This window comes from Anabrus simplex, chromosome 5 (assembly GCF_040414725.1).
Source record: "Anabrus simplex isolate iqAnaSimp1 chromosome 5, ASM4041472v1, whole genome shotgun sequence".
Classification (NCBI taxonomy): domain Eukaryota; kingdom Metazoa; phylum Arthropoda; class Insecta; order Orthoptera; family Tettigoniidae; genus Anabrus; species Anabrus simplex.
The window spans coordinates 129,860,428-129,886,739 of record NC_090269.1 but is presented as its reverse complement, the minus strand read 5'-3'; the positions used below and the strand labels follow the sequence as shown (position 1 = coordinate 129,886,739).

At 40.8% G+C, this 26,312-nt stretch overlaps 1 protein-coding gene across 9 annotated transcripts in view; it reads right to left on the bottom strand.

Annotated features, from left to right (window-relative positions):
- The window catches only part of LOC136873840 (semaphorin-1A), a 923,904-nt gene that overhangs the window by 288,753 nt on the left and 608,839 nt on the right, over nucleotides 1-26,312 (bottom strand). For all 9 annotated transcript variants that reach the window (XR_010860177.2, XR_010860178.2, XM_067147109.2 and 6 more), the window contains exon 3: nucleotides 23,400-23,496. Coding sequence is in view for 7 of the 9 variants with exons in the window: in XM_067147109.2 (XP_067003210.2) it covers nucleotides 23,400-23,496 (97 nt within the window). In the remaining 2 variants the exon portion in view is untranslated. The remainder of the gene's footprint in view (nucleotides 1-23,399; nucleotides 23,497-26,312) is intronic.

Sequence of the window (26,312 nt, the reverse complement as noted above, 5' to 3'; positions counted from 1 at the left end):
TCCCAAAAATATGGGGATCTAAACAGAAATCCAAGACCAAGGAAATGCTTGCTTTCTACCGCGTGAATTATTTCCCGAAGAAGAAACAGCTCCCTTATATCCAGCACATTATATCTCCAACAGAACTTAGCACTCAGAAGAATATTACTTTTAGTACCAAACAACTTCTTTGATTATTTATCATTGCCTTAAGTCGAAAATTTATATGACTTGCCAAGCAGGGGAAGCTGTCCGGAGAATACTGTGGAAATAAACAGGGGAATGAGAAAAAAAGACGCAGGCGTCGACTCGAGACGATGTCCGGTCACTGCGATGTTGTGCTCGCCACACACCAACGCGCAATGGCTTGTGATAGGAATACGACTGAACTGTAGGAGGAACGTAGTGTACACAAAAGGAATATAATGATGTTCATTAGGAGAGACTGCATAAAATTCTACCATTTTTTAAATTTATTCTGGACATAAGACAGTGTACCTAAAAATTATATCCGTTTGCTATTAAGAGTGAATTACTCTCTTTCTTCTCGTTTTCTTTACGAAGTATAGCTAACTTGGAGAAAATACTTCTCTTTAACGCTAACTTTCCACGTTTATGTGGGGTCGACAGAGCACACAGGTTCAATTTCAAGACTTGACCTGGGTTTAAGACCGGATGCCCTTTCTGATGCCATGCGGCAGCCCAAGAAAAAATCCCATCATAAACCGCCGAGTGATGGTGGTACAGAGAAAGTGCAGCTGAGCAATCACTCTAATCAAAGGAAAATTTTGAGAATCGAATGGGGAACACCAGCAGGCCTAACAATCATTACTCAACAACGAAGGCCTAGAGTTGGAACTTTTTGCACTGAACAGCTACAAGTGCTTCATGTGATTCAGAGTTTGAAAGCATTTGATGAGGATTTCCTAACGACAAATTCGAATTAAATTTGAAGAATAATCCAGATGCGGAAACCTTTGCAACTTTGACTGAACTCCTTTTACGAGTGCTGACAAGTAGATGTCGGGCGGAGTTCCTCTCTCTACTGAGCTCAAACCGCCAGCGACTCATTGTCAAAAACATTGAAACGTTATGTGTAATCCAATATCACAAGCTTATTAATTAATAGAACCCAGTAAATGGGGTAAGGAAAGCTTATCTATATACGGCCTATTTTTTTAAAAAAATAATATGAAAACTAAAGTCAGTCATTCCGGCCATTCTATCCTGTCGATTTCCTTCATTTTTTAACTGAAAGGTATTTATGCACAGATCTGACATCAGGCACTATAAATCACTTAACTTTCGCCTTCCTCAAATTATTTTATTTTTTCAATCTTTGTCTCTTTGAAGCAATCATATCTTTCGTTCTAACTGAGGTACGCAGTTCGTTTTGGTCTAAAAACACTCAGTAGATCAATCGCTTTCTTTTGAGGTAATAACTAATAGGTTCTGAGAAAAGTTATGAGTACATCTGTCTCCATGACGAAGATCTTTGAAGGACTTTTTAACAGTTCGTCGCGAATTGTTGTTCCAAGGAACGTTTAATTCAATTTCTTTGTGTGATGTATTTTCAAGTGTTACCACAGCAGATCATGTGCTTTATTTCATTAACTCGAAACCTTGCAAATACATCCGTGAGGATAGTAACGAACAACACCATACTTTGTACACTGCGGGCGGAGCCAGCGGGAAACTGCTAGTGTAACCTGCACCTTCTTGTATGCATGTCCAGAACCATTTCCCCCCTTTTCTGACCGTACTTTCCACATTAAAATACTTTCAACCGGGCGAGTTGGGCGTGCGTGTAGAGGCGCGCGGCTGTGAGCTTGCATGCGGGAGATAGTAGGTTCGAATCCCACTATCGGCAGCCCTGAAAATGGTTTTCCGTGGTTTCCCATTTTCACACCAGGCAAATGCTGGGGCTGTACCTTAATTAAGGCCACGGCCGCTTCCTTCCAACTCCTAGGCCTTTCCTATCCCATCGTCGCCATAAGACCTATCTGTGTCGGTGCGACGTAAAGCCCCTAGCAAAAAAAAAAAAAAACTTTCCCTACTAATAACCTTTATCTTTTTAAGATATTACGGTTACATCTGTGAGTCTTTCTTCTTTCGGTCTCTCATGGATTCTGGAAAACAAATATTCTTCTAAAAACAAAAGATAGATAGAACACTTAACAAAAGAAGCGCTGTGTGTTCCCGCGTGTCTTCCTAAGCATGGCCCTATGATCTGTCGTCATTTCTCAAAGTGCGCCGCCAAAGTGACAGCGAGAGTTTGCAGTATAAATCCCTGCAATCCATCGCATGTAAAGAGTTTGCTAAAACTTGGCGGGCGGGGAAGGAACGAAGGAATGATTCAGTAATTTTGAAATTGCTCGCTGCTAGGCTCGCTGGCTGACGCGCTGGCGGGCACGAGTTGTCTGGCCTCACGCCAGCTCATCGGCAGCCATCGGAGTCCCTCGGCACCCCTCGGCACTCCTCGAGCCTACCGGTCACAAAGAACGCCGCATGATGGACGCACCCCCACACCCGGCCCTCCTCCTCCTCCTCCTCCTCCGCACGATAAATCTTCTATCGAGAAGAATATATCCGACACAACGAGCCAAGGAAATCTTAAGGCGTACCACAAGAAGAAAAGAGAAAGGATACTGCAAGAAAAGTGCGGTAAAAAGATCCAGATAAAAGAGGCAGTGTGCGAAAATATATGCAGAGAGGTTAGAGGAAGACAAATAATAATGAAGCCTAGGAAACTGCAAGTTTTAAGAGAAAAAGAAGAAAAAGGTGGAAAGTATCGTTAAACGCAGACCATGAAGGAAAATGGAAAACGGAGATAGAGAAACACCGGGAGAAACGAAATACAGAACAAAGAATATACATTTTATCTCTCAGGGGTCCAATAATCTTCCCTGGTGAGAAAAATGAAAGAAGGATGTATTTCTCTTTCCAGGAGTTTTGCATTAAACAGAATCATCAATGGTAGTAGGAAGGAGGAAGAAAAAGAGAGTGTCCGCTCTCCCAATTGGACTGATTACTAGAACCGTCGCCAGATACGATCGCTGTGTTACTGCAAGGACTTGCCAGAAGAATGACCTTTAACGTAGTTACTATCCCTTATGTCCAAGAGACATCTGCTGTATGACTTAGCACTTTTTCGCGTGTCGTGTCACCAAGCCTTCTAATTAAGGTGAAGTGTCTCGAACATCAAGCAAAATGACAAGGAACAGGTGAAGGAGAATCTATCGACCATCTCCAACGATCATTCATGTATTTCTCTTTTTAAAGACGTCACTCCGGATGAAAATATACCTTCATTTTGTTCTTAAGCAGTTAAACATATACTTCTGTTTTAGTCTCTATTTGTGTAGTTTTAATATATTTCTTAAAACTTTTAATTTGTGTAAATATATTTAATTTCAGAGACAATGCCTTATTTTAATTCAATGTTAAATCATTTTAAAAGAGAATAAGACATTGCAAATTAGATCAATTTAAATTCATAATAATTTTTCTTCATCATCTTTTAAATTCTAATCACTGGGTAAGTTATACATTTTAATTATCATTACATGAAAGTTTAGAATAATTATATTTTGCCTTTGCTGGCGCGACCTAGTGTTTACAGTGCACTATGTCTTCTGGTAAAAGCTAGAGCAATTTTGTTACTTTAATTGATCTGTCACAGTCTCATCCTTGGCTTTGACGATATGAAAGTGACTGAGGTATGAGCGATGCTAGTAATGCTATTCCTTATGCAGCCAGTCCCTGCTATGAATGGTGTGAAAATATCGCTCATAGGGTCGGTTGTTGCATTCATTTCAGTGGACTTGGCAGACTGAAATGCAATAGCAACGTCTCGCTCAGTGAGGAAAGCAACAGGAAACTACCTCACTCCTCATTTCCCTAGCACGCCTCTTCAGTGATGCCTAGGCCATTTATGGCAGCTGATGGCAGAGCTGTTGAGGATCCACTCATACCTCAGTCACTTTCATATTGTCAAAGCCAAGGATAAGACGGAGACAGATCAATGAAAGGAACAAAATTGCTCTAGCCTACTCCAGAAGACACAGTGCACTGTAAACACTAGCTCTCGCCAGCACATACATGCAAAATACATATACTTCATCTTCTTCTTCTCCGACGTAAATTGAAGTAGTATTGATTGTCACTTAGTTCTTTGCTACTGAAGTTCAACTTTCTTCTTCTTCTTGACCTGTTTACCCTCCAGGGTCGGTTTTTCCTTCGGTTTCAGCGAGGGATCCCACCTCTACCGCCTCAAGGGCATTGTTCTGGAACTTCAGACTCTGGGTCGAGGGATACAACTGGGGAGGATGACCAGTACCTCGCCCAGGCCGCCTCACCTGCTATGCTGAACAGGGGCCTTGTGGGGCGGATGGGAAGACTGGAAGCGATAGACAATGAAGAGGGAAGGAAGCGGACGTGGCCTTAAGTTACGTACCATCCTGGCATTTGCCTGGTAGAGAAGTGGGAAACCACGGAAAACCACTTCCAGGATCTACTCAGTTGACCTCACGAGGCTGAGTGGCCCCGTTCCAGCCTTCGTACCACTTTTCAAAATTTCGTGACAGAGCCGGGAATCGAACCCGGGCCTCCTGGGGTGGCAGCTAATCACACTTAACTACTACACCACAGAGGCGGACGCAAAGTACATATAAGAAATGAAAACCAAATCGTCCACATTCTTCAAGTACATAACACCACACCGAATCGCTCTTCCGGGAGGAGAAGGGGAGAACAAAAAGCACTGGCAACAATGCGATGAAAACAAAGTCAAATTCTAATATCCGCGATTCTCAAAAAGTTCATCACAGCATTGAGAACTGAATTGTTTTCACCTAGCAACACCAAGGCAGCGCTGGTCAGGAACGGCACTTAGCCTATAGATAATATAGTTCAGCTAGAAAACGGCTTCGAGAGTCTTCATAAAGGCCACACTTAAACAAAATGTGGTTGAGATCTCCATCCTCCGCATACTGACATCGACAGCGCGGTGAACCTAAAACCCCTATGCGATGTAGATGTGAAGGGAATGATCCATGATTTAGCCTCATTCGGATGACTGAAACTGTTAGACCTCATGACCGATGAAACTTATAAGGGATATCGGATTGTACGAGAGCATAAGCTCTACCTTTATGCAGTTGAGATGTTTCCCATTACGTAGACCATTTGTGACGAATCTGCTGTCGAATAGTGCGAATAAAGTCCATCCATGGGAGTTGCAGCCTCTCTAAGGCTCATATACCCAGTTCACGTTATTTACGATCAACCTGTATGTGTTGTTACTGAAGACAATGGACGTCTTAAACGCAGTAGCGGTATCTTGAACCCGACTTAGAAATTCCCACGTACTTCATTAATAAATGCTGTAACCTGATTAAGGTCTCCAGCGCCTTATCTCTGGAACGGGGTACGCCTCTCTTCTTGAATAAAGCAGGTGTTTTTAAGGTAGCTAAGCACCTCATGAGCTCACGCGTGTTCACGCACCAGGGGGTGTGCGTGATGCGTGCACAGTAGTGTGACCTTAGGCACTTTAGTTCGGTCGGCATTGTTATTTCAATCTACAGGAAATGTGACGCTATAAACCAGTCTCGGCGACGGCGAGGTTGGTACCGCTAACGTCTTCCCTGCCACATAACAATGATACATGGGCAACACTGAAGCAGACTAAACCTGACGTGAATACATATACACATATCTCATTTGCTTGTTCTTGGTTGATGCATACACAGCTTTTCTTTTAGTTTCTTGTTATATAAAAAAACTACTAACTCTCTCAACAACTGAAGGTTTCTAATGTCTGTTTATCGCAGAAACCAAATGTATTCACATGAAACGGGGAGAAATATAGAAATTTCCATTAACTGTTTGGATATTCCTAGTGTAATAAAATTAAAAACAGTTCGATTCCCTCTCCGTCATATTCTCTTGGCGGTCAACACTTGATGTTAATTTGGCGCTAATTTACGACCGTATGCCTTTCATGTATTCACTGTTGCGTGTTTCCGTGATTTTTTGTAGGGTGATGTGTTTTATGCAGACGAAGAGAACCGTATCATGAAGAATACAAGCACCCAGTCCCCGAGCCAGAGGAATTAACCATACGCAGTTAAAAACATCGGTCCGGTCGGGAATCGAACCCGGGGCCCTCTGAACAAAAGGACAGTACGCTGACTGTTCAGGCTAGGAGCCGGCTCATACTCTAACTGAACAAAAATGAAATGAACCCCATCCATCCAGCAACCACAGTGAAGATATGAAATTACACACTGTGGCGTAAAGTTAACAATTAGATGGCACAGCATGCTCAGTGTGATGTATGGCAAAGGAACGCACCGGGAAGTCGGTAGACGTGATTGCTACGAGTGACCATGGATTCGAAATACATAAAAAATAACTCAAAATAAACGCGAAAGTGCTGATTACTGCATCCAAAGTCTCTAAAAAGACTCAACACCGCTGGCAAATTATTATTATTATTATTATTATTATTATTATTATTATTATTATTATTATTATTATTATTATAATTATTATTTATCTGTTTACCCTCCAGGGTCGGTTTTTCCCTCGGATTCAGCGGGGGATCCCACCTCTACCGCCTCAAAGGCAGTGCCCTGGACCTTCAGGTTCTGGGTCGGGGATAAAACTGGGGAGGATGACCAGTACCTCGCCCAGGCGTACTCACCTGCTATGCTAAACAGGGACCTTGCGGGGGGATGGGAAGATTGGAAGGGATAGACAAGGTAGGGGAAAGAAAGCGGCCGTGGAAATAAGTTAGGTACCATCCCGACATTTGTCTGGAGAAGTGAGAAACCACGGAAAACCACTTCCAGGATGGCTGAGGTGGGGATCGAGCCCACATCTACTCAGTTGACCTCCCGAGGCTGAGTGGACACCGTTCCAGCCCTAGTATCACTTTTCAAATGTCGTGGCAGAGCCGGGAAAAACTCGGGCCTCCGGGGGTAGCACTAATCACACTAACCACCACACCACAGAGGCGGACTATTATTATTATTATTATTATTATTATTATTATTATTATTATTATTATTATATTAGCGTGGTAGTTGAGTTCCATCGTTACCAGATTCCGAGCAAAGTGGCCGCGATTCGAACTGCGACCAATGCATGTTGAACTTTCTATTTGCAATGCCGCTTCCTTGTGGTTTGGATTGCACGAAACATTGTAAATTCTGCATTTTAATAAGAAGAGCTACATGCTTTTATTATTATTATTATTATTATTATTATTATTATTATTATTATTATTATTATTATTATTATGTCCGCCTACGCAGCGCAACGGTTAGTGTTATTAGCTGCCGTCTTTGGGGGGCCTGGTTTGATTCCCGGTACTGCCAGAAATTTAAGAATGGCATGAGGGTTGTTATGTGGTTGAAATGGTACATGCAGCTCATCTCCATTGGTGGTGTGCCTGAAAAGAGCTGCGCCACCTCGGGATGAGGACACGAAAGAGTCGGACTCGTTAGCTGAATAGTCAGCGTACTGGTCTTTAGTTGAGTTCCCTGGTTCGATTCACGGCCGGGTCGGAGATTTTAACCTTCATTGGTTAATTCCAATGGCTCGGGGGGTGGGTGTTTGTGCTGTCCCCAACATCCCTGCAACTCACACACCACACATAACACTATCTTCCACCACAATAACACACAGTTACCTACACATGGCAGATGCCACCCACCCTCATCGAAGGGTCTGCCTTACAAGGGCTGCGCCCGGCTAAAAATAGCCACACAAAATTATTATTATTATTATTATTATTATTATTATTATTATTATTGTCAATCCGTAAGGATATGTAGCCAGAATCTGCAGTACTGCATTTGCCTCTTTCTCGGATACCCTGGGTTCGACACCTGGTAGTCCAAGTATTTAAATTCTGGATTGAATACTAGAAAGGCATTCGCTCAGCCTCGTGAGACCAAGTAGTGAGCTGTCTGATATGAGAGAAAGCGAACGTGGTGAAGAAGACCAACCAATACGGCCATCTGGTGGACTGTAGTCTTCTTGGCAGGCCTTATCCCTTAATAGGCTGCCGCGTCAAGGATCTGTTTTGTTCTTCGATATCACCACCATCAACATCATCACAGACGAAGAAGAAAACATGTTGCATCTTCAGCATGATTAAAGTTAAGAGTTTTCAAATCTCCTTAAATTCGATTTCATTGAAGATATAAGACATTTGTCTATATAAAGATAAATTGATCAAATCACGCAAAATCCGATTGTGATCGTAATTTAATAACAATTAATATTAACATCATTGGCTATGTGTGGAGTACATTTCTAAATATCTGTGCTAATGTGAAAGGTAGATATAAATACACTACTTTAAGTTTTGATATTATATATTATAGATCGTGAGCTTTCCATTTTTATTTACATAAACAGCAAATCATGTAAGTGTATGAAGTCTGAGAAATTTTCGTGGGTACGCAATGTACACTGGGGATATCACTAGGACAACCATTCACCTTTTGTTAAACATTTCAAATGTTTAGTTACTGTGAATATCAAACAATATTTCGGAAACTCAAGCATTTAACATTCGCACTCTTTAAAATGCATTAACTAGGTAGGCCTACATAGCTTTTGGGGTCACTAACGTTAATTACTGACCAACAACAGCCAGAGTGCAGTCATGATATTTTATAACTCATAATAACGCATATCTACATATCAATTTAAATAACCCGGTGTTTCACTCCTAACTCCATCATGGGCATTCTAAAGGTACTGTCCATAACTAATGCAACAAAAGCGTTTTGTGTGATGCAGACAAGTATTAGAATGTGTCAGAGAATAAGCTTTTCGAGGACGAATCACTGTAGAAAAATCGTAATACTGAGAACTTCTCCGAGGAAAGAACCAGATACTTGTCAAATGTATTTCATATCCAAGGTGAACGTGTGTCGCCTAGTGTTGGTTGCTGTATTTGACTAAGGAACGACTCTCAATTCGTGGATCAAAAATTTCAATTACGGCATGCAATGACAACGCCCAAATTCACGCCAACAATCGTGGTTTCGCCCCTTGACTTCTGCATCCCTCTTTGCTCTCTGCTAGGTGGACTAGTATAATACCAGGCGCACTGAATAAATAATAATGGAAGATGAGTCCTGATTCATAACTGTGTCCCCCTCTGAGGCCAGGGGAGTGCTATATTGTGAATGGTCATGCTAGCCCAGGAAGTGGGGTAAGTCATCCCAGACGTCTTGCGAGTATAAATTAACCTTAATTTATACAGTCTCCAAAGACGTGGTAAAATACACGTTGATAAACTGTGCTAAGACAGCAGTAATTCTACAACCGTGACAAAACAAGGGGATAGCTATTTTTTATATTCATCACAGGGTCTAGGAAGGTGCACTTTTTAGAGTGTTGTCAACGACGGACCTTTCGTGTCATTTTCGTACTCAGCAAGAATGAATGAGTTTATACGAGCCTATTTTGGGCACGTTATTAAGGAAAATAAAATCTGTCAAGTGAATAATTTTGTACGATAACAAGAGGATATTTAAAGTACGTTACAGCAAGATACTCGTCCAGATGTGTTACGCTGGCCAAAGTGATGGATCCTAGAATGAAAAAGCGCTAACTCAAGGACGGATTAGTTACAAAATCCTGAAGACGGGTAAGATGTTCATCAATACCTTTACACACATAGAAGTACACAAATTTGAGTTAAGATGAATGACAACCTCTACAACGACGGTCACCTCAGGAGATAAAATCGGAAGTATTTCCATTGAACTGAAAACTGTCTTTATTCTGAAGACAGATATAACATTCTACTGATGGTAACTTTTGGGATTCGGAATACTAGACATATGGCTGGTTTCGAATACTCTAACGAAGCAAGAAGCAAAGCACATGTTTTCTATGTCCTCTACAATCCATTCCACCTAACCTATTCAATTCGCATTAAAGATTTTTTTGAGGATTATATTAAGATATACATGGTGCAAGTATTTTCATAAAATCTGGTACTCCCCCATCTCCCAACTCCAACAAATTACCAAACCCGCAGAATCTCTTCGCCAAAGAGAAGGCGTTACCTTCTAGTTGGCCCGTCCCTCCCCTTCGGGGAGGAGAACGAAAACCCTTCCAAAAATAAAATCTGGAGTTCTCATATTACACGCTTTATAAACTGGCTGGACTGTAGTAATTTTTTCTAGAAATTTAGCGACGCGCTTACGGAAGTAAGTTTTGGCGTCGCTGAGATGGGAAAGGAAAGAACATAGTGTATAAATGGGAAACCTAGGAAAACTATCTTCAGGGCTGCCAACCCCGACGAAATACTACACGACAAGAACCCAGTAACCTCTGTTATTTTGCTTGACACAAATCGAAAACGGCTCAATGGTGTCAATTACCATTATTGTTATTGTAATGGGATTTATGGAAGAGAATATTATACTTATTATGCAGTGTGACCCATCTGTTATCGAACCCAGCATTTCCTCAACAAATCTAACACCAATTAAGATACTGCAACGAAGCATAGGTGATTAACTGCTCGGCCATATCCTCTGATATAATAATAATAATAATAATAATAATAATAATAATAATAATAATAATAATAATAATAATAATAATAATAATAGTAATAATAATAATAATAATAATAATAATAATAATAATAGCATAAGAGAAAAGTGTCTTCTTTTTTCCAATATGATCGTTAGGAGAGAAAAGAAGAGGTTGCGCAGAATGTCACAGGTAATCAGATCCAGCGGAAGAGTCTCTTAAGGTCATCGAGTCTCGAAACAACTTGCTGTGAGCCCTTATACTCATCTACGATGCATCACACGGAGGTGAACTACAAGCAGCCTGATGACACAGTGATATGACTGAAACTCTACCCACGAAATTGACTGGCTGGCTGGGGGAGGTGAGAGAACACGTGATCGCGAGGGAGGATGAGAAACTCACAAATTTAGTGCTCTAATTGCATCAGACACATGAATACAATATTCACTCGCTAGCATAACAAGCAGTGTCAAATTAAGTAACATGATACAGTATATCTGGGATGAAGTTAAATTTATTGTTTGTTAAACACAATGATTAGCATTTTAAGGAAACTCTTCGTAACGCTTCCTGAATGGACCACCATCGAGGTGAGACTTTTGTCGTGTCTAATCCTAGAGCTGTACATATGCAATTGACGGCTGTATGTGATCTGCCTAAGGGGTTCAAATATAAACTGGCATTTGAATGTGCGTCAATAAAGAACTCCAATAAATGAAAAAGAAGCTTGGCGAACTCTTAAGTTTACAACACTTCAGGGACTCGGCCTGAAATACAATGAGCTTATCGGTGTCGGAATTTCGTCCCGCAGGAATTCTTTTACGTGACAGTAAATCTACAGACACGAGGCTGACGTATTTGAGCACCTTGAAATACCACCAGAATGAGCCAGGATCGAAACTGCCAAGTTGGGGTCAGAAGGCCAGCGCCTCAACCATCTGAGCCACTCAGCCTGGTGCCGTCATTCGACGCTGCAGTCTTGAGTATATATGAAGAGTGTTTAACGAACTTACAACACGCAGCCGGCCAGATACCGGAAGCCTTTATATTTCCGTCACCTTTCAAGTGCGCTCCCTTACCTAAGCCCATAAAACTCGTCCTTCGAGAGGTTAGGATTCCTTCTTCCATCAGTGTTTATAAAGAAGAAACATATTTCAACACTACTGCCCTGAGAACCATTTTTCAGCTCGAAGGCCTGCAGACTCCGAGGTGAGGCATTGTTAGTGCGACTAGTCCTGTCGGTCGGTATTCTTGGGTTGCAAGACCGGGGCCACTATGTCACATTCATATAACTCCTCAACTCGCGTAGGCTGAAGGGACCTCGAACAAGTTCTCAGATCTAGCTAAAAATTCCTAACCTGGCAAGGAATAGAACCCAGCGCCTTCGGACGAGGCAGACTCGCTATGCCTACACCGCTGGGCGGGCTATCAATATTTAGAGGAATTGACAAACTCCTGGAGATTTTATAGGAATTGATTACAAAATTAGCCAATATAAAGTGAAGTGCAATCTGAAGACGACTCAGTCCTGAAAATCCTATTCACCAGAGTAATAATACCATGTCTCACATTCCTTGCACAAACAGTACAGTGGCAAGCAGCAATTACAACAGTGAGCTTCATACAAATGTTTCACCGCATGATAAAGTCACACTAAGTAAACAACATTAAGAACTTAGTGAGGCGGGTATAATCTAGTATAACCGTAATTTATATAGCCTTGCTCATTTAGCTCAGGCTGTGCTAGTTCCTGTTCTGAACCCATACATTTCACACTGAGCCATAGGAGGTCGGATTGTAGACTACAGCCTGCTGTAGCAGTCACACTGCCATCTTCCCAGTGTGTAATGTAATCAACAGAACAGCTTTATGCAACTGTACTTTCTTGTTATAGAGCTGGTTTCTTACTATCTTCAAGTATCATTTCTAAGTAAAATCTCTCTTCACTGAACGAACTTCCAGGACAAATGGGGATAACACTGCCAGTTTTAGCAAAATGTTCCTATCTTATTGGACATTTATTTATTTATTTATTTATTTATTTATTTATTTATTTATTTATTTATTTATTTATTTGCTCATTTAATTAATTCTCTATCATCGTTTTTCTCATACCTTGGTGAGGTTTAGGTTATGATCTGTGCCATACTTATGAACTTGGCCCTGTTTTACGTCCAGATGCCCTTCTGGACGCCAACCTACCCTATGTGGAGGAATGCATTCACTATTGCATCATTCAGTGGTGTTTGGTTGTGTGTGTGTAAAAGGAGGTATGTATTCCGACGTTCACGAACATCCAGTCCACGAGCCACAGGAATTAAGGTTAATCCCCAGCATGCGATCGGGAATCGAACCCAGAACCCTCTGAAACGAAGTTCTCAATACTGACCTTTCAGCCAAGGAGTCCGACTAATGATTTATGTATATAGAATTATGTAGCTTACTTCGCAACAAACTAATAAAACCAATAACTGCTGAATAATTAAGTACTATGTAATAGAATTTGGCAAGAAATTATCCACAGAAAAATGTCCATGTGATCTATGATAAATTTCCGTTTTCTGAGGGGGAGGGGGCAAATGATCGAGACTTTCAGCCCAACGTATTATTGTGCATATTTATAGTGTCCAGAAGGTCCCCATAAATATGAATGGCTCCATTCTTAGAGAAAATTGATTCTTCAACAATTATTTTATAAATACATACATAAGGAAGTTTTTTTTTTTGCTATTTGTTTTACGTCGCACCGACACAGATAGGTCTTATGGAGACGATGGGAGAGGAAAGGCCTAGGAATGGGAAGGAAGCAGCCGTGGCCTTAATTCAGATACAGTCCCAGCATTTGCCTGGAATGAAAATGGGAAACCATGGAAGACAATCTTCATGGCTGCTGACAGTGGGGTTCGAACCCCCTATCTGCCATATGCAAGCTCACAGCTGCGCGCCCATAATAGGATTTTGGCTTAGATTGTTACCTCTCCATCTTTAGAAACCACTGGGCAGCTGTTAAAGGAACTTATGCCATATTAAGGCTACCGGTATAATATCTAAATTAATATCTCTTAAGTAAGTTTATGTAACAAGGCACCGTTATACCGCACCTGACGAACCAGAACAATCTCGTAGCGAGAAAGTGAATATTCATGACCTAAGTCGGCGTTTGTAGAAAGACAAGAGCCGAATTCAGTGATAACAACGTTCATTGTGTTTTCCCTTCGCTTCTCGCTGGATTATTATTATTATTATTATTATTATTATTATTATTATTATTATTATTATTATTATTATTATTATTATTATGTCCGGTTCCATGGTTAAATGGTTAGCGTTCTGGCCTTTGGTCAGAGAGATCCCGTAATCGATTCCTGGTAGGGTCGGGAATTTTAACCATCCTTGGTTAATTTCGCTGGCACGAGGGCTGGGTGTGTTTTCTTCATCATCATTCCATCCTCATCCCGATGCGCAGGTCACATACGAGTGTCAAATAAAAGTACCTGCACCTGGGGAGCCGAACATGTCTTTGGACACTCCCGTCACTAAGACATACGCCATTTCATTTCACTGCTATTATTATTATTTACAGTGAGCGGCAAAAAGTAGTACTGGCTTTACAAACACGCTTCGAACATCAAGATAAGTCATTGTAACATTCAAGATGATGACGGCAACACATATCGAACTGTGTTGGTACAGCATGTGTTCAAACTGTGCAACCACGCGTCTCACACATTGTACATAACGGTCCTGCAGATTGTCGAACATGTTGATGAACACACGCTACAGCAAGAACACAGAAACGACTGTATCTTCTCTTGTAATTCCAGAGTATTTCTAGGTGGGTCATCTAATCAATTCTTTCAGTAAAGTGTCGTGGTTTTTAAAGTAGGAAAGATTCCGGTATCGGCCCCGAGTAGATATCGGAAAGCCCAAAAACCTCCTAACTCTCCCATGTTTGATTCTCGGCTCTTCTATGATTTTAAGACTGGTTTAAGATACTAGAACGGAACAGAAACAGGCTAAGTAGATATAATTTAGAAATCTGGTCTTCGGCCATTCTAGAAGTGGTTTCGCATGAGGAGAATACTGGGATCGTACGTAGCAAAGAACACGGTCGCTTCCTTAGGAACCTTACTCTTTTGCACTTCAACGCACACAAAACACACATACATTGCGGACACCACAACAATAGGGTTTGACAGGACTTCTTGCACGGTGCTGATGATCAAGATGTCCAAGGCCTCTCAGATAGAATTCTTGATTCTCATGATGCTCACAAAACTGCTGTCTGAATAAGCGAACCTCGGTTATACGATGCACTGGATTAACTATGACTGGATAACGTAACTTACCCGGTAGAGCGAAGGAAAAAGGAATAGTATAAAGTCATAGGAAGAATACTGCCTTCACTACTTCACAGAATGATTGCATCCTTGTTATAAGTTCCCAGTACCATATCGTAATGCGAAGAAGTGTCCAACCAAGCACGCATTCTTGTTGAGCTCCAAGTAGAGTTCAAGAAAGCACATTCTGAAAGTTAAAATGTACACAAAACTTAAACTATTAGGAAGCAAGAAAGTCACAACTTCACCCTTAGCTCTCGCAATGCAACTTCGTACTTTCCTTTCTGTTTCGTATTCCACTAAACCAGAACAAAGATTTCTCCCTCTTTAATATTCAGTGATTCTGAATAAGTTTACTTCAAGACTGTCTCTGAAGTCTGCCGACGAAATAATGAAGGGAATGGTTTACATATAGACTAGTATATCCAAGTGCTTCACTGGGCCGTCAATCAATGTGAATTAAAGGCGTAGGTTTACTGTTGTTGTTACTTGTTTAACGACGCAATAACAACGCGGGTTTTGGGGACGGAGAGATGGGAAAGGGCTAGGATTGAGAATGCAGCGTTCGTTATTAAGGTAGAGCCTGGTGTGAAAATGAGAAACCACGGAAAGCCATCTTCAGGGCTGCCGACGGTGGGATTCGAATCCACTATCTCCCGAATGTAAGCTTCCAACTACAAGAACAGTATCGCGCAGTCAACTCTCTTGGTCGGGGCAATGTACCTGCCTCTTACCCGGACACCCAAGGTTTGATTCTCGCACAGTCCACGGACTTAAATTCTTGACTGAGTGCTGGATGGGGGTTCACCTCTGTCCCGTGAGACCAACTGAGGAGCTGTTGATAAGAGAAGCAGCGGACCGGGTCAAGAAAGCCAAGCAATACATCTGAGGATGGCATCACCCTGACCACGTGGAACTCATCCGTAGACCATACGACTATGCAGCAATTATCTTGGCTGACTGAAGCCCTAATGGACTATTGCGTCACGGGTTTGGTTTACGATTATTATTATTATTCCAGGCTGCTTGGCTGAATGGTCAGCGTCGTGACCCTCGCTTCAGAGGACCCCAGGTTCGATTCCCAGCCGGGTCGGGAATTTTAATCCTAAGTGGTTAATTCCCCTTCTCCTTCCTTGGGCAACGGATGTTTGTGCTGCCCCCAACATCCCTGCAAGTCTTACTATCCTCCACAACAATAACTTGCAGATTGCCACACACGGCAGATGCCACCTACCTCATCGCAGGGTCTGCCTTACTAGAGTTGCACCTAGCTAGAGATAGCCACATAAAATCATTATTATTATTATTATTATTATTATTATTATTATTGTCGATAATGATCTTGAAAACGCCAGTGCGTCTTGCTTGGATTCAATACTGCAACCCTGATGCTGTAAAAGTAAGAAACTGAAGTAAATGGTCGGTCATATAAAATAAAATTAAGAAAACAAGCCGTAGTGAGCGGGCGATTGTAATGTGCACAATGATAGGGATAATACAAGAATGTAGTTCGTTACTGTAATGGTGCCCGTTATAAATACCACACCAACAGTTGTAAGTAATATAACCTTCAAGCGAATTGAGAACACTTTCTTCCCGCCCGCCAGGGCTTCCTGTGCTGTCTGCATTCCATCGTTGGGACTGGACAATCAAGTGTTCTGTACAACGCTACGTTCTTATTGACCTGACCCCGAGACTGTGGCAGTAGGCAACACGCGTGTCTTGCCAGCTGGGAGTGGCACATAATTAGTCAGAAGTGCGAACTTCATCGGAGACTACAACCTCCCTCCTCACAAGGAGAGGATTTCAACGAGTCATAAGGAAAAAAGTAAACTTCTGCAGTATTTTATGCCATTCAAAAAGTTTGTCCTTCAGTGTCCAGTCTGCAAACCGCTGTGTGCTAACTAAGCGCCTCCACAATCCTATGTAACAATCTTCCCTCCCTCTACTCCTTTTACTTTCCAAGGCCGAGTCCATGATTCTCCCGGTAGCGTGTCACCATTCGCCTCACATGACCCCACCGACTTACGTTTATGTGTACAGCCGTTTGTATCAGCAAGCATTCTTGCCACTTTCATGTATTTTACTTCAGACTTATGAACCTGAGTCCAGCCAGTTTTCACTAAAAAGAGAACGATTTAAAGGCAAGTTCATCCAGGAGCTGAGTTCCTTCTTTCAGAATACCGTTGTTCTGCTTCCAAATTTCGCACCTTCTTTATGCATTTAGGTGCGTTAAGTTATTACTTTCTTTACTTTGGAAAGGTGATTCTTCGGGAACAATTTGTGGATAATACTATAACCTAACTACTCTGACAAAACTCGTACCACATTTCTTGTCCAGAAATACGTGCCTTCTTACTTTGGGTCGTAACATGGAGTAACTAACATCCACATATTGAGCAAAATAGGGAACTAAGCCACTTGAAAACAATCGTGCTATACGAAATATCTCATCATGCTGTGGTGCTGATCGCTGTAGGCATGGATGAAAGACTTGAATGATACCGTTTGGTCCACAGTTCACAGTTTATATTTTCTTCCTCAATGGTCAATTCTAAGTTCGCTGGTTGATCCAACCTTATCCTCATCTTTGGAAGGCCCTCGTTCTGTTGCAGTGAGTGAGGCTGTCCGGTTGTTGCACTGTTCCTTCTCCAGCCACATTTCGTATCGCAAGTGTTACCTGCCCAATAAAAGCAATGCCCACACATGCAGTCCTAGTACAAAGGCAGGTAAAGCACTAATAAATAAATAAATAAATAAATAAATAAATAAATAAATAAATAAATAAATAAATAAATAAATAAATAAATAAATAAATAAATAAATAAAGCAAGAAAGAATGTAATTGTTACTTCTGTGAATTAGAGAGATTATAGTCATCATCTTTGTATGCTAAATGTGTTCCAGCGAGTGTATTTTAATTAAAAGCAAACAACAACTGGATGTAAGTACGCGTGTCCTGAGAATGGCATCATTCGAGGATTTACTGAAAGTTATTTTGGAAAAAAATATTGTACATCTCGAACCAATGTGATCCCAGTGGATTAGCATTAGATGACGTGTTTTTTATTTATTCAAGTATTGAACTAAGATGGTAGGAATAGAAAAATACACGAATTTTACGAAAAGTCATGGATGTTCCCCTGAACAATATGTTCGCATTTATAGCAGGTAACCTAATTTTATATTTGAAAAATCAAACGTACATTACTTAAAAAACAAAACGAAAAACATGAGAAAATCGACAGGTGGTTTTACTTTATTTCTATATAAACTAATGTCTAATATTATTTTTAATATTATCTTAAGCTACAGTGAGAAATACTGTATATGTTACTTTAAATAAACACTTACATTGTTTCGATTTATTTCTAGCATCGTTCAGGTCCTTACTAAAATTTTAAGATTCACTTACACACCTTAACTTGAAAGGAAAGTGTATTGCATGAGATGTGTGCCACTTTACACATTGCGACACCACAACCATGATCAACAACATTAAGCACCTGAGAGCGATTAGCAGAGATCTCGGGGAGTTCTCGTCACAGTCTACTGAGCCGTGTCAAGGTACTGCTGCAAGTAACTCAGAGTGATAATTACATTCGTCAACACAAGGAGTAGTATTTACGTAAGTCATACAGTAGCCTGGAGTACGGTATCTTTGCGATAGGTTTTCCAAAAGACCGGCCCAATCCTACTTTCTAAACCAAATACATTCACTCTTATCCGCATTAGAATAAAATCACTCTCAATTGATTTACTTCTATTATAGGACGTAAAATAATCAAATATAAAATTTAATTTATTGTCTTCTAAGTAAAATAATCCTCTCAAAAGTACTGTAATTAAATCAAGTTACAGGAAGCATTATTGAATTATTTATTTAGTGAAGAATAATCTTCGATTTGCATTTATAGCCTCTTTAAACTTTAATCATGCTTAGCATAAGGATGTTATAGACATTATGGGGTCGAACATACATTAACCATTTCGGAAAATCGTGAACGTCATTACTTATGGGACATCCCATTAACTGTTAGAAATGAAGACCTTATCAACTATCCCATGATTCTTACCGTCAGAGCGTAACTGAAGAACAGAAGGACTGTCCAGTGTGTTTACGAATCCACGCCCGTAATTTGTAACTCTGTAAGCATGTTTGGAAATCACGACACACTGCAAAGGTAATCAGCTACATTCAAAGACATATTTCTCTGTAACAATCCTGTAGACAGCTGTAAAACGTGTATGTACTCTCATGTGCAAGAAGCAGCTGAAGAGAAGACAGAGAAATTTGATGCTGCCTTGCCGTGACTTACGAGCTTCAAAGGTAAGCCGATTCCATGTGTGCTAGGCTGGGAAGTTCCTTTAAAAAGAGCTTACAGATCTTGTGACTGCCACAAGCACACGCATATATTCCTACTGTACGCTCAAGAGAAGATTTTTACGTACCAGTGGACCACTATAACGACGAGTGGATCGTATTACCTATCTCGTATGTTCAGATATAGAGCACCTTTCCCCTTAGTTAGACCTCAGTTAAGTACCACTATCAGACGTACAAAGCCGCACAGATTTCTTGTTTCCCACTAACAAGTACAGTAGAGTCTCGATGATCCAATGTTCTGTATAATCCCAATTACAAAAGAAAGAGTACATAACTATATTTTAGCATTTGTTAACTAGCTATCACAAGAGACCGAATTGTTATGCGTTGACAATTGTTTGAAACCAAACCCCATGACACTACAGCCCTAGTGGGTCTTGGCCTAGGATGAGTGGACCTCGAACGACCCATCAGGTCCAGGTGGAAGTCCCAGACCTGGATGGGAATCGAACCCAAGACCTCCGCGTAAGAGGCAAGCTCGCTACCCCTAAACCGCGCGGTCGGCTGAAATTATAGGCTAGAACGCAAACTTATTTAAGCAGGTAGGAAGTATCTTCTCGCCCACATGATGGCTGTGCAATGAGATCTGTATGAACATCAGGGGTACGAGCTATCACCGAGTCCTTTAAGAGTTAGCTATACAGAGGCGATCTGCTAATATGGGTACTTAGTACGTGAAGTACACGATGTAAAATGCGGATGATAGGAAGTAATCGTTACATTTTTGCTGCTTCATGTAATGGGCTTTGGAAAACCTCGTTGTCAGTTCTTAGTGTGTATTGTGTGAATATTTTGTCTGATAACCTGTGTCCATGTACTCGTGCCTGCTGGAAGTACAGGGAAGGAAGCTATTGATATCGGGATAAGAGCCATGGGACCTTCCATTTCACTGGAGTCTGAACCACAAGAATGTGAATGTTCATTTCAAAAATCCCACATGCATTGGCAGGGAATCGAACCGCGACCGCCTTGACTGTCACGTCCCTGGAAGGAAGCAGGTACTATTCCAATATATGTCTCGACTTTAGACGAGATTTCAACCCTCTTCTTACTCTTTTTTATTCTGGACTGAGTAGCTCTACTTGGCAGGTTCGAACATGGCTCAGTTCGATGGTATTTGAAGGTGCTAAAACACGTCGGTAGATTTAGTGTCCGTAAAAGAACTCCTGCGGGATAACATTCTGACACATCTGTGTCCCCAAAAAACGTAAATGTACTGTAGTTAGTGTAATTACTGTCCGGATCCATGGCTAAAGAGTTAGCAGGTTCGGAAATTTTAACCATCATTGGTTAATTCCGCTGCCACGGGGGCTGATTGTATGTGTCGTCTTCATCATAATGTTATCCTCATCACGACGCGCAGGCCGCCTATGGGAGTCAAAGCAAAAGACCTGCATCCGGCGAGCCTAACTTGTCCTCGAACACTCCCGGCGCTAAAAGCCATGTGCCATTTCATTTTTTATGCACGTTACATTAAATGTGAAGACTTTCCTGAAAGTAATATGCGTCAGGCATTCAACTACAACTATTCTTCTAAAGAACGTAAGGGTGCCAGACACTGATTTCTAATATACGAGAAGTCACTTTGAAATCAGCCTAATGTTTCCCTAGTCTTCAATTTTCTTCTGATAAAGGCTATGTTTAAAATTGTTGGATACTATCTACGTTAGTGGTTGCAGACAGCAGATTACACACGATTCTTTCAGATCACTGATGAAGAGAAGGACGCCTGATGGATGACATCCGTGGACGTGACGCTGCCTATGAAGTTCCATTGTCTGGCATGGAAACTAAATTAGAGACGTCGTTGTGAGTGAGATTCCGGGTCGGCCGAAAATTGCAGCCAATTCCTTACTACAATGAGGAACCCAAATTGATAGCGACTTTAATTGAATCACCTGTCGCCCCGCCTCCCCTCACTTCGCAGTCAAAAGCTCCACCTTTGTGCATTGTAATTGGAGACTAGTGGCAAGAGGTGCAAAGAAGCCAGCCAGCGGCAGCCTAACACACACGGCTCCTCGAATTGAAATCCACATTCAACTTCGCTCGCTCACATGCTCGGAATTGGGACAACGATTCTCCATGCACGCACTGGGTGATGTCCTCAGCCGAGTTTGACTCCACATTCACTTACCGTTTCCCTCGCACACAGAAAATGGGACCCATTACTGTAGATCAAAACAGCGTGTTTTCCTCCGTCCGGTTTCTATATTTACCTAACACCTGACTCCACGTAGCCGTTACTGCTTCTCTCCACGACTGTCGTTAAGTAAACAACAAAAATAAACCAATGAACGATGTTATATCCTGGTGTGAAATGAAGAAGGGGTCAGAAATAGCCTCCTTCAATGATATTTGCTACGATTGCTATGATATTATTAGAGACTCCAGTTTGTAGAGGGAACGGTGTGAAGTGCTTATCCATTGGGGGAGACACGTAAAAATCATGTCGCTGGAAGTACAGAAGAGGGCTCAGTAGGTTGACACTGAAGAGAACGGCGCTGTTGGACATTTCATTACCACCCTACATCGGTGTTCATAAATGGGCCACATTCTCTGAATGCAAGTGTACATTTTCCAAACCAAAATCTCTTGTAAAGACTGATCCCTATATTATTAGGTCCCTGAAATATAGATAATTCTTCAACATAGCCACTAGTTTCTTATAATGGTGATCATAGTTCGAAATCCCGACCAATGAAACTGGTATGCATGAAATGCAAAGGTAGATCTCTATGGATTTTAATGACAAAATTAATATTCACGCAAATGAAGATTGCATTTTCTTTGGGTCTTCCTTTATGTTTCATTTTTTATACGTCGCATCGACACAGACAGGTTTTATGGCGACGACGGAATAGGAAAGGGCTAGGAGTGGGAAGGAAGAGGTCGTGGCCCTTATTAAGGTACAGATCTAGCATTTGCCTAGTCTGAAAATGGGAAACCACGGAATACCATCTTCAGGGCTACTGACAGTAGAGTTCGAACCCATTACCTCCCGGATGCAAGCTCTGAGCTGTGGGACCCTAACCGCACGGCCAACTCGCCCGGTGGTTTCATCTTCGTCCTAGCTTGAACGGGAAGAAAATATAGAGCAATGTCTTCGAATGATAAAATGGAGTTGTTTTATTTTTGCAAGGCAAGTTATTCAGAAATCTGCTCACTTGCATATTGACCATTCAAAAATACATCAATTCTCAATCTTATTGTCAAACATGGATAATCGTCAGACGCTTCTGACAAAAGCTTCTTGGTTGCAACACACTAACGAGTAAATGCTCCGTATGGTTTGTTTTTTCGTCACCACTAAAAGTACAATTATTCAGCTGCCTATACGACATGTGTACTTGGCACTCCTTTATATTTGGCCTCGCTGACACCATGATGGCATGCAATAGGATAGACGCAGGTTATTTTTTTTACAAGTTATTTTACGTCGCACCGGCACAGATAAGTCTTATGATGACGATGGGACAGGAAAGGGCTAGGAGTGGGAAGGAAGCGGCCGTGGCCTTAATTAAGGTACAGCCCCAGCATGTTCCGCTATTAGATAAAGTATGGCCTCCGGCGAGGCCTGGTGCGGGTCTTTTTCTCGTAGACGGCCTATTAGGCGAGCTGCATGTCTGTGAAGATGAGGGCCCTCCCTAGGATGATTTCTAATGCTGAATACGTCACATACACCCAGCCCCCGAGCCATTGGAATTAACCAATTAAGGTTAAAATCCCCGACCCAGCCGGGAATCGAACCCGGGACCCTTTGGACCAAAGGCCAGCACGCTAACCATTTAGCTATGCAGCATTTTCCCGGTGTCAAAATGTGAAACCACGGAAAACCATCTTCAGTGCTGCCGACAGAGGAGTTCAAACCCCGAGTACTGGATATTGGCCGCACTTAAGAGACTGCAGCTATCGAGTTCGGTAGACGCAGGTTCAACTTTCAAAGAGTCTAATCTGACGGTAACTTCTTTTAATTATTCTGTACAATAACATTATATTTGTATAACCAACACTCAAATACTTGCCTTCGAATTCTTTTTTTCAAATTTAACCAATTGGTGTCACACACATCATGGAGTTAAGCAGATAATTATTATTTCCTTTATATGGGAGGAACTTACCTTGCACCCACGAGCAGTGAACCTTGGTCCTTCTCCAACAATTTGAAATGGTCCTTGTGGGATTCGTTTCCCAGAAACCTCTGCGCCTTCTCTTCACCTACAACACAGAGATAATAGCATTTTAGGTCCAGATCACAACACACTTCACCTTCAAGATTTAATTTACTAAACTATGAGTAAATATTTTAAGGAATATTTGAATCCTTGTACTGTGGTTAGCTGATCTGACAAAATCTGTTCGTCTGATGTGAAATTGCATAGTTTAAAATCGGTGATTCAGTAAAAGAAAAAAAGAAAAAGAAGCAACAGGTGATTTTTCCTTTCGGCGGCAATGACAAGTTCCTGAGCTACTGAGCAAGAATACCATATTTCTCAGAAGGAACGCTGAACTTTGTAAAATAAGATGGGCACAGTCCCCGAAACCCAAATACTAGGGAAACTGATATGTAAAGAAAACTGGTAAGTATCCAACTCTAATGATGATGATTCGGTTTAGTTTCTTCAAAACTTAATTAATAAATGAATGAATAAATGAATCAATGAATAAATGAATGGAATACTCTTCTCTCTCAATCACGGATGACCACTAACCAGAATTAGTGTTCGTTTGTTGTATTCATAACTAGTACACGCTGTTAGTTTTTTTTGTAATAATACTTCTCAAGATATTCCAACGTGACAAAATGTTACGAAAAATAATTAAAATATAATTTACTAATATATGGTACAGTAGTACTTCTTCGACTTAAGACTTGTGAGGTACTTCCTAGACTAACTCACAGTGTCTACGATATCTCCTCATGCCCTACTACTTGCTAGATGCATCTTCTCTGTTTTCACTTTCGTTAAATTTATTTTTCCACCTTTCTATGTCTATTTTTAATAGTTTTTATATTCTTTCTAGTTTCTTCTTTTCTCTGTTGTTAAGCAACTCAACAAGAACGTAAAGTTGAGGTTCATTTTTAGTTTCACCTAACTCTTTCATATATTTTTTCCCCTGACTTTTCTTGTTTCTCCACAGCTTTTTAGTTTGAGCAACACTCTATTTTTATTTTATAAAATGCACTGATTTTCTTTACCTTTTTTGTCTTATAGCCTTATTCTTATATGGTTCCATCATCCGCCAAATTATCTGCATATTTCTATCCTTTAAAATCATTTTACAGGTGAAGTGTAACACGGAAATCTAATAGGAGTAGAAGAAATTTAGCTTGAATGTCATTAATTTTTTCTTATTGTGGGCAACTTTATTAGGGCGAAGCGTCCCGAGGCAAGCAAGCTGCGAGGAGATGAATGAAACATCACTTCCGGTCAGCTGGAAGTGTGCCTTGTCGCCGGAAATGATAGTCTTGTAATCAGATCACTAGGCGAGCAAAAGCAGAGTTGTTAAACGTGCCTGCGTCTTCCGCCACATTGTTAAAGGGTAATGGAAAAGTTGAACAAAATAAAAACATAACCTTTTTCATCCTCCGGAAGAGGATAATTTTAATAGGAGAGGAGGGAAAGACTTGGAATTTTATTTAAAAAAGTAAATAAATAAACTACAACGGGCATCGGGATGCACACTACGTATATATGTCGTCTGTATACGCACCTTCGGAAGGATTACAAATAACCGACAATACTGAAATTAGGAATTATTATTATTATTATTATTATTATTATTATTATTCACGCCTGACAGCTCTTCCGATTTAGGCGGGGGACTTGCGATTTTTTATATTGCTTTCCGATCTCCCAACAGTTCGTTGTTTCTGCCGATTATTTTTTTGATAGTGGCTTTACGTCGCACCGACACAGATAGGTCCTATGGCGACCATGTCCTGATTAAATCAATGACCGTGGAACATAAGATATGTTTATAAATTCTCGTTCTTTCAGCATGAAGTTTTAGTGGCTGAACATGCTTCTCTTGTTGGTCGCTGTGAATGACTAAAGTCCCCATCTTAAGGGTCGCTATGACCGATTGAAGGTGCGTCCTATTCAGTGCTGCCAACTCTTAGAATGAGAAAGTCGCTAGACGTACCCTCGAATGACGCCACACGTCACTAAAGTACAGTTTATTTTTTTAAATAGTCGCATTCCGTTTTGTTGATTAAGATTATACCTAACAATTTAAAATATTTTACATTTACTAATAATGATTTTTTTTAAGAGCTGTTAATTCTCTGTATAACTGAGGACCAAACACCTCCCTAACAATTTATGTGGGATGCAGTCTTAAATTACTCGCTGCTTGGGAATCAGAGAATACAGTCTTAAGTGGTCTGTTGTTAGAAATGAACAATGTTCAGCAACGGACAGTGATAACATTCTTTTGACTACTCCTGGTGATAAATCTTCAGCGTAAATCTTAAAATAGAGCTTCTGTTGTGTTGAATTAGTCGATTTAGCATAGGTATGTAGGCCTACCTGCACGACAGAATTTCCAAAAGGCTTTTGTTGAGTCGCCTGCTACGCTAGTAAGCCATGATCCACAATTTCGGTCGGATTACAATTCGTTTCGGAAACTATAAAACAACTTTGAACACCATCACTCTCAAGAAACTACAAATCACAATGCCCCTTGCACCGACTGACTGCAGTGTGGCGTTTGCTGAAATGGAAATGGCGTTTTTTCGATTATTCATTCGAAACTGCATTCGAATAGTGAATGCTTTCCAAATTATCGAACGAAAAGTGATGTTATTAAGACAGTTAATTCACGCATTTAGTTTCAACATTTGGAGATAATTTTGGGGGAAAGAGGCGTATTTTTCTTTTTCATAAGAGTTCACCTATTCGCTTATTTCAATAGATTATCCATCCGACACACTTAAACCGAAAAATTAATTCATAATGCATCCGAATATTCGATACGATAAAACTGAATGATATATGAAACTCATTCGATTATTAAAAGTATTCAATTAT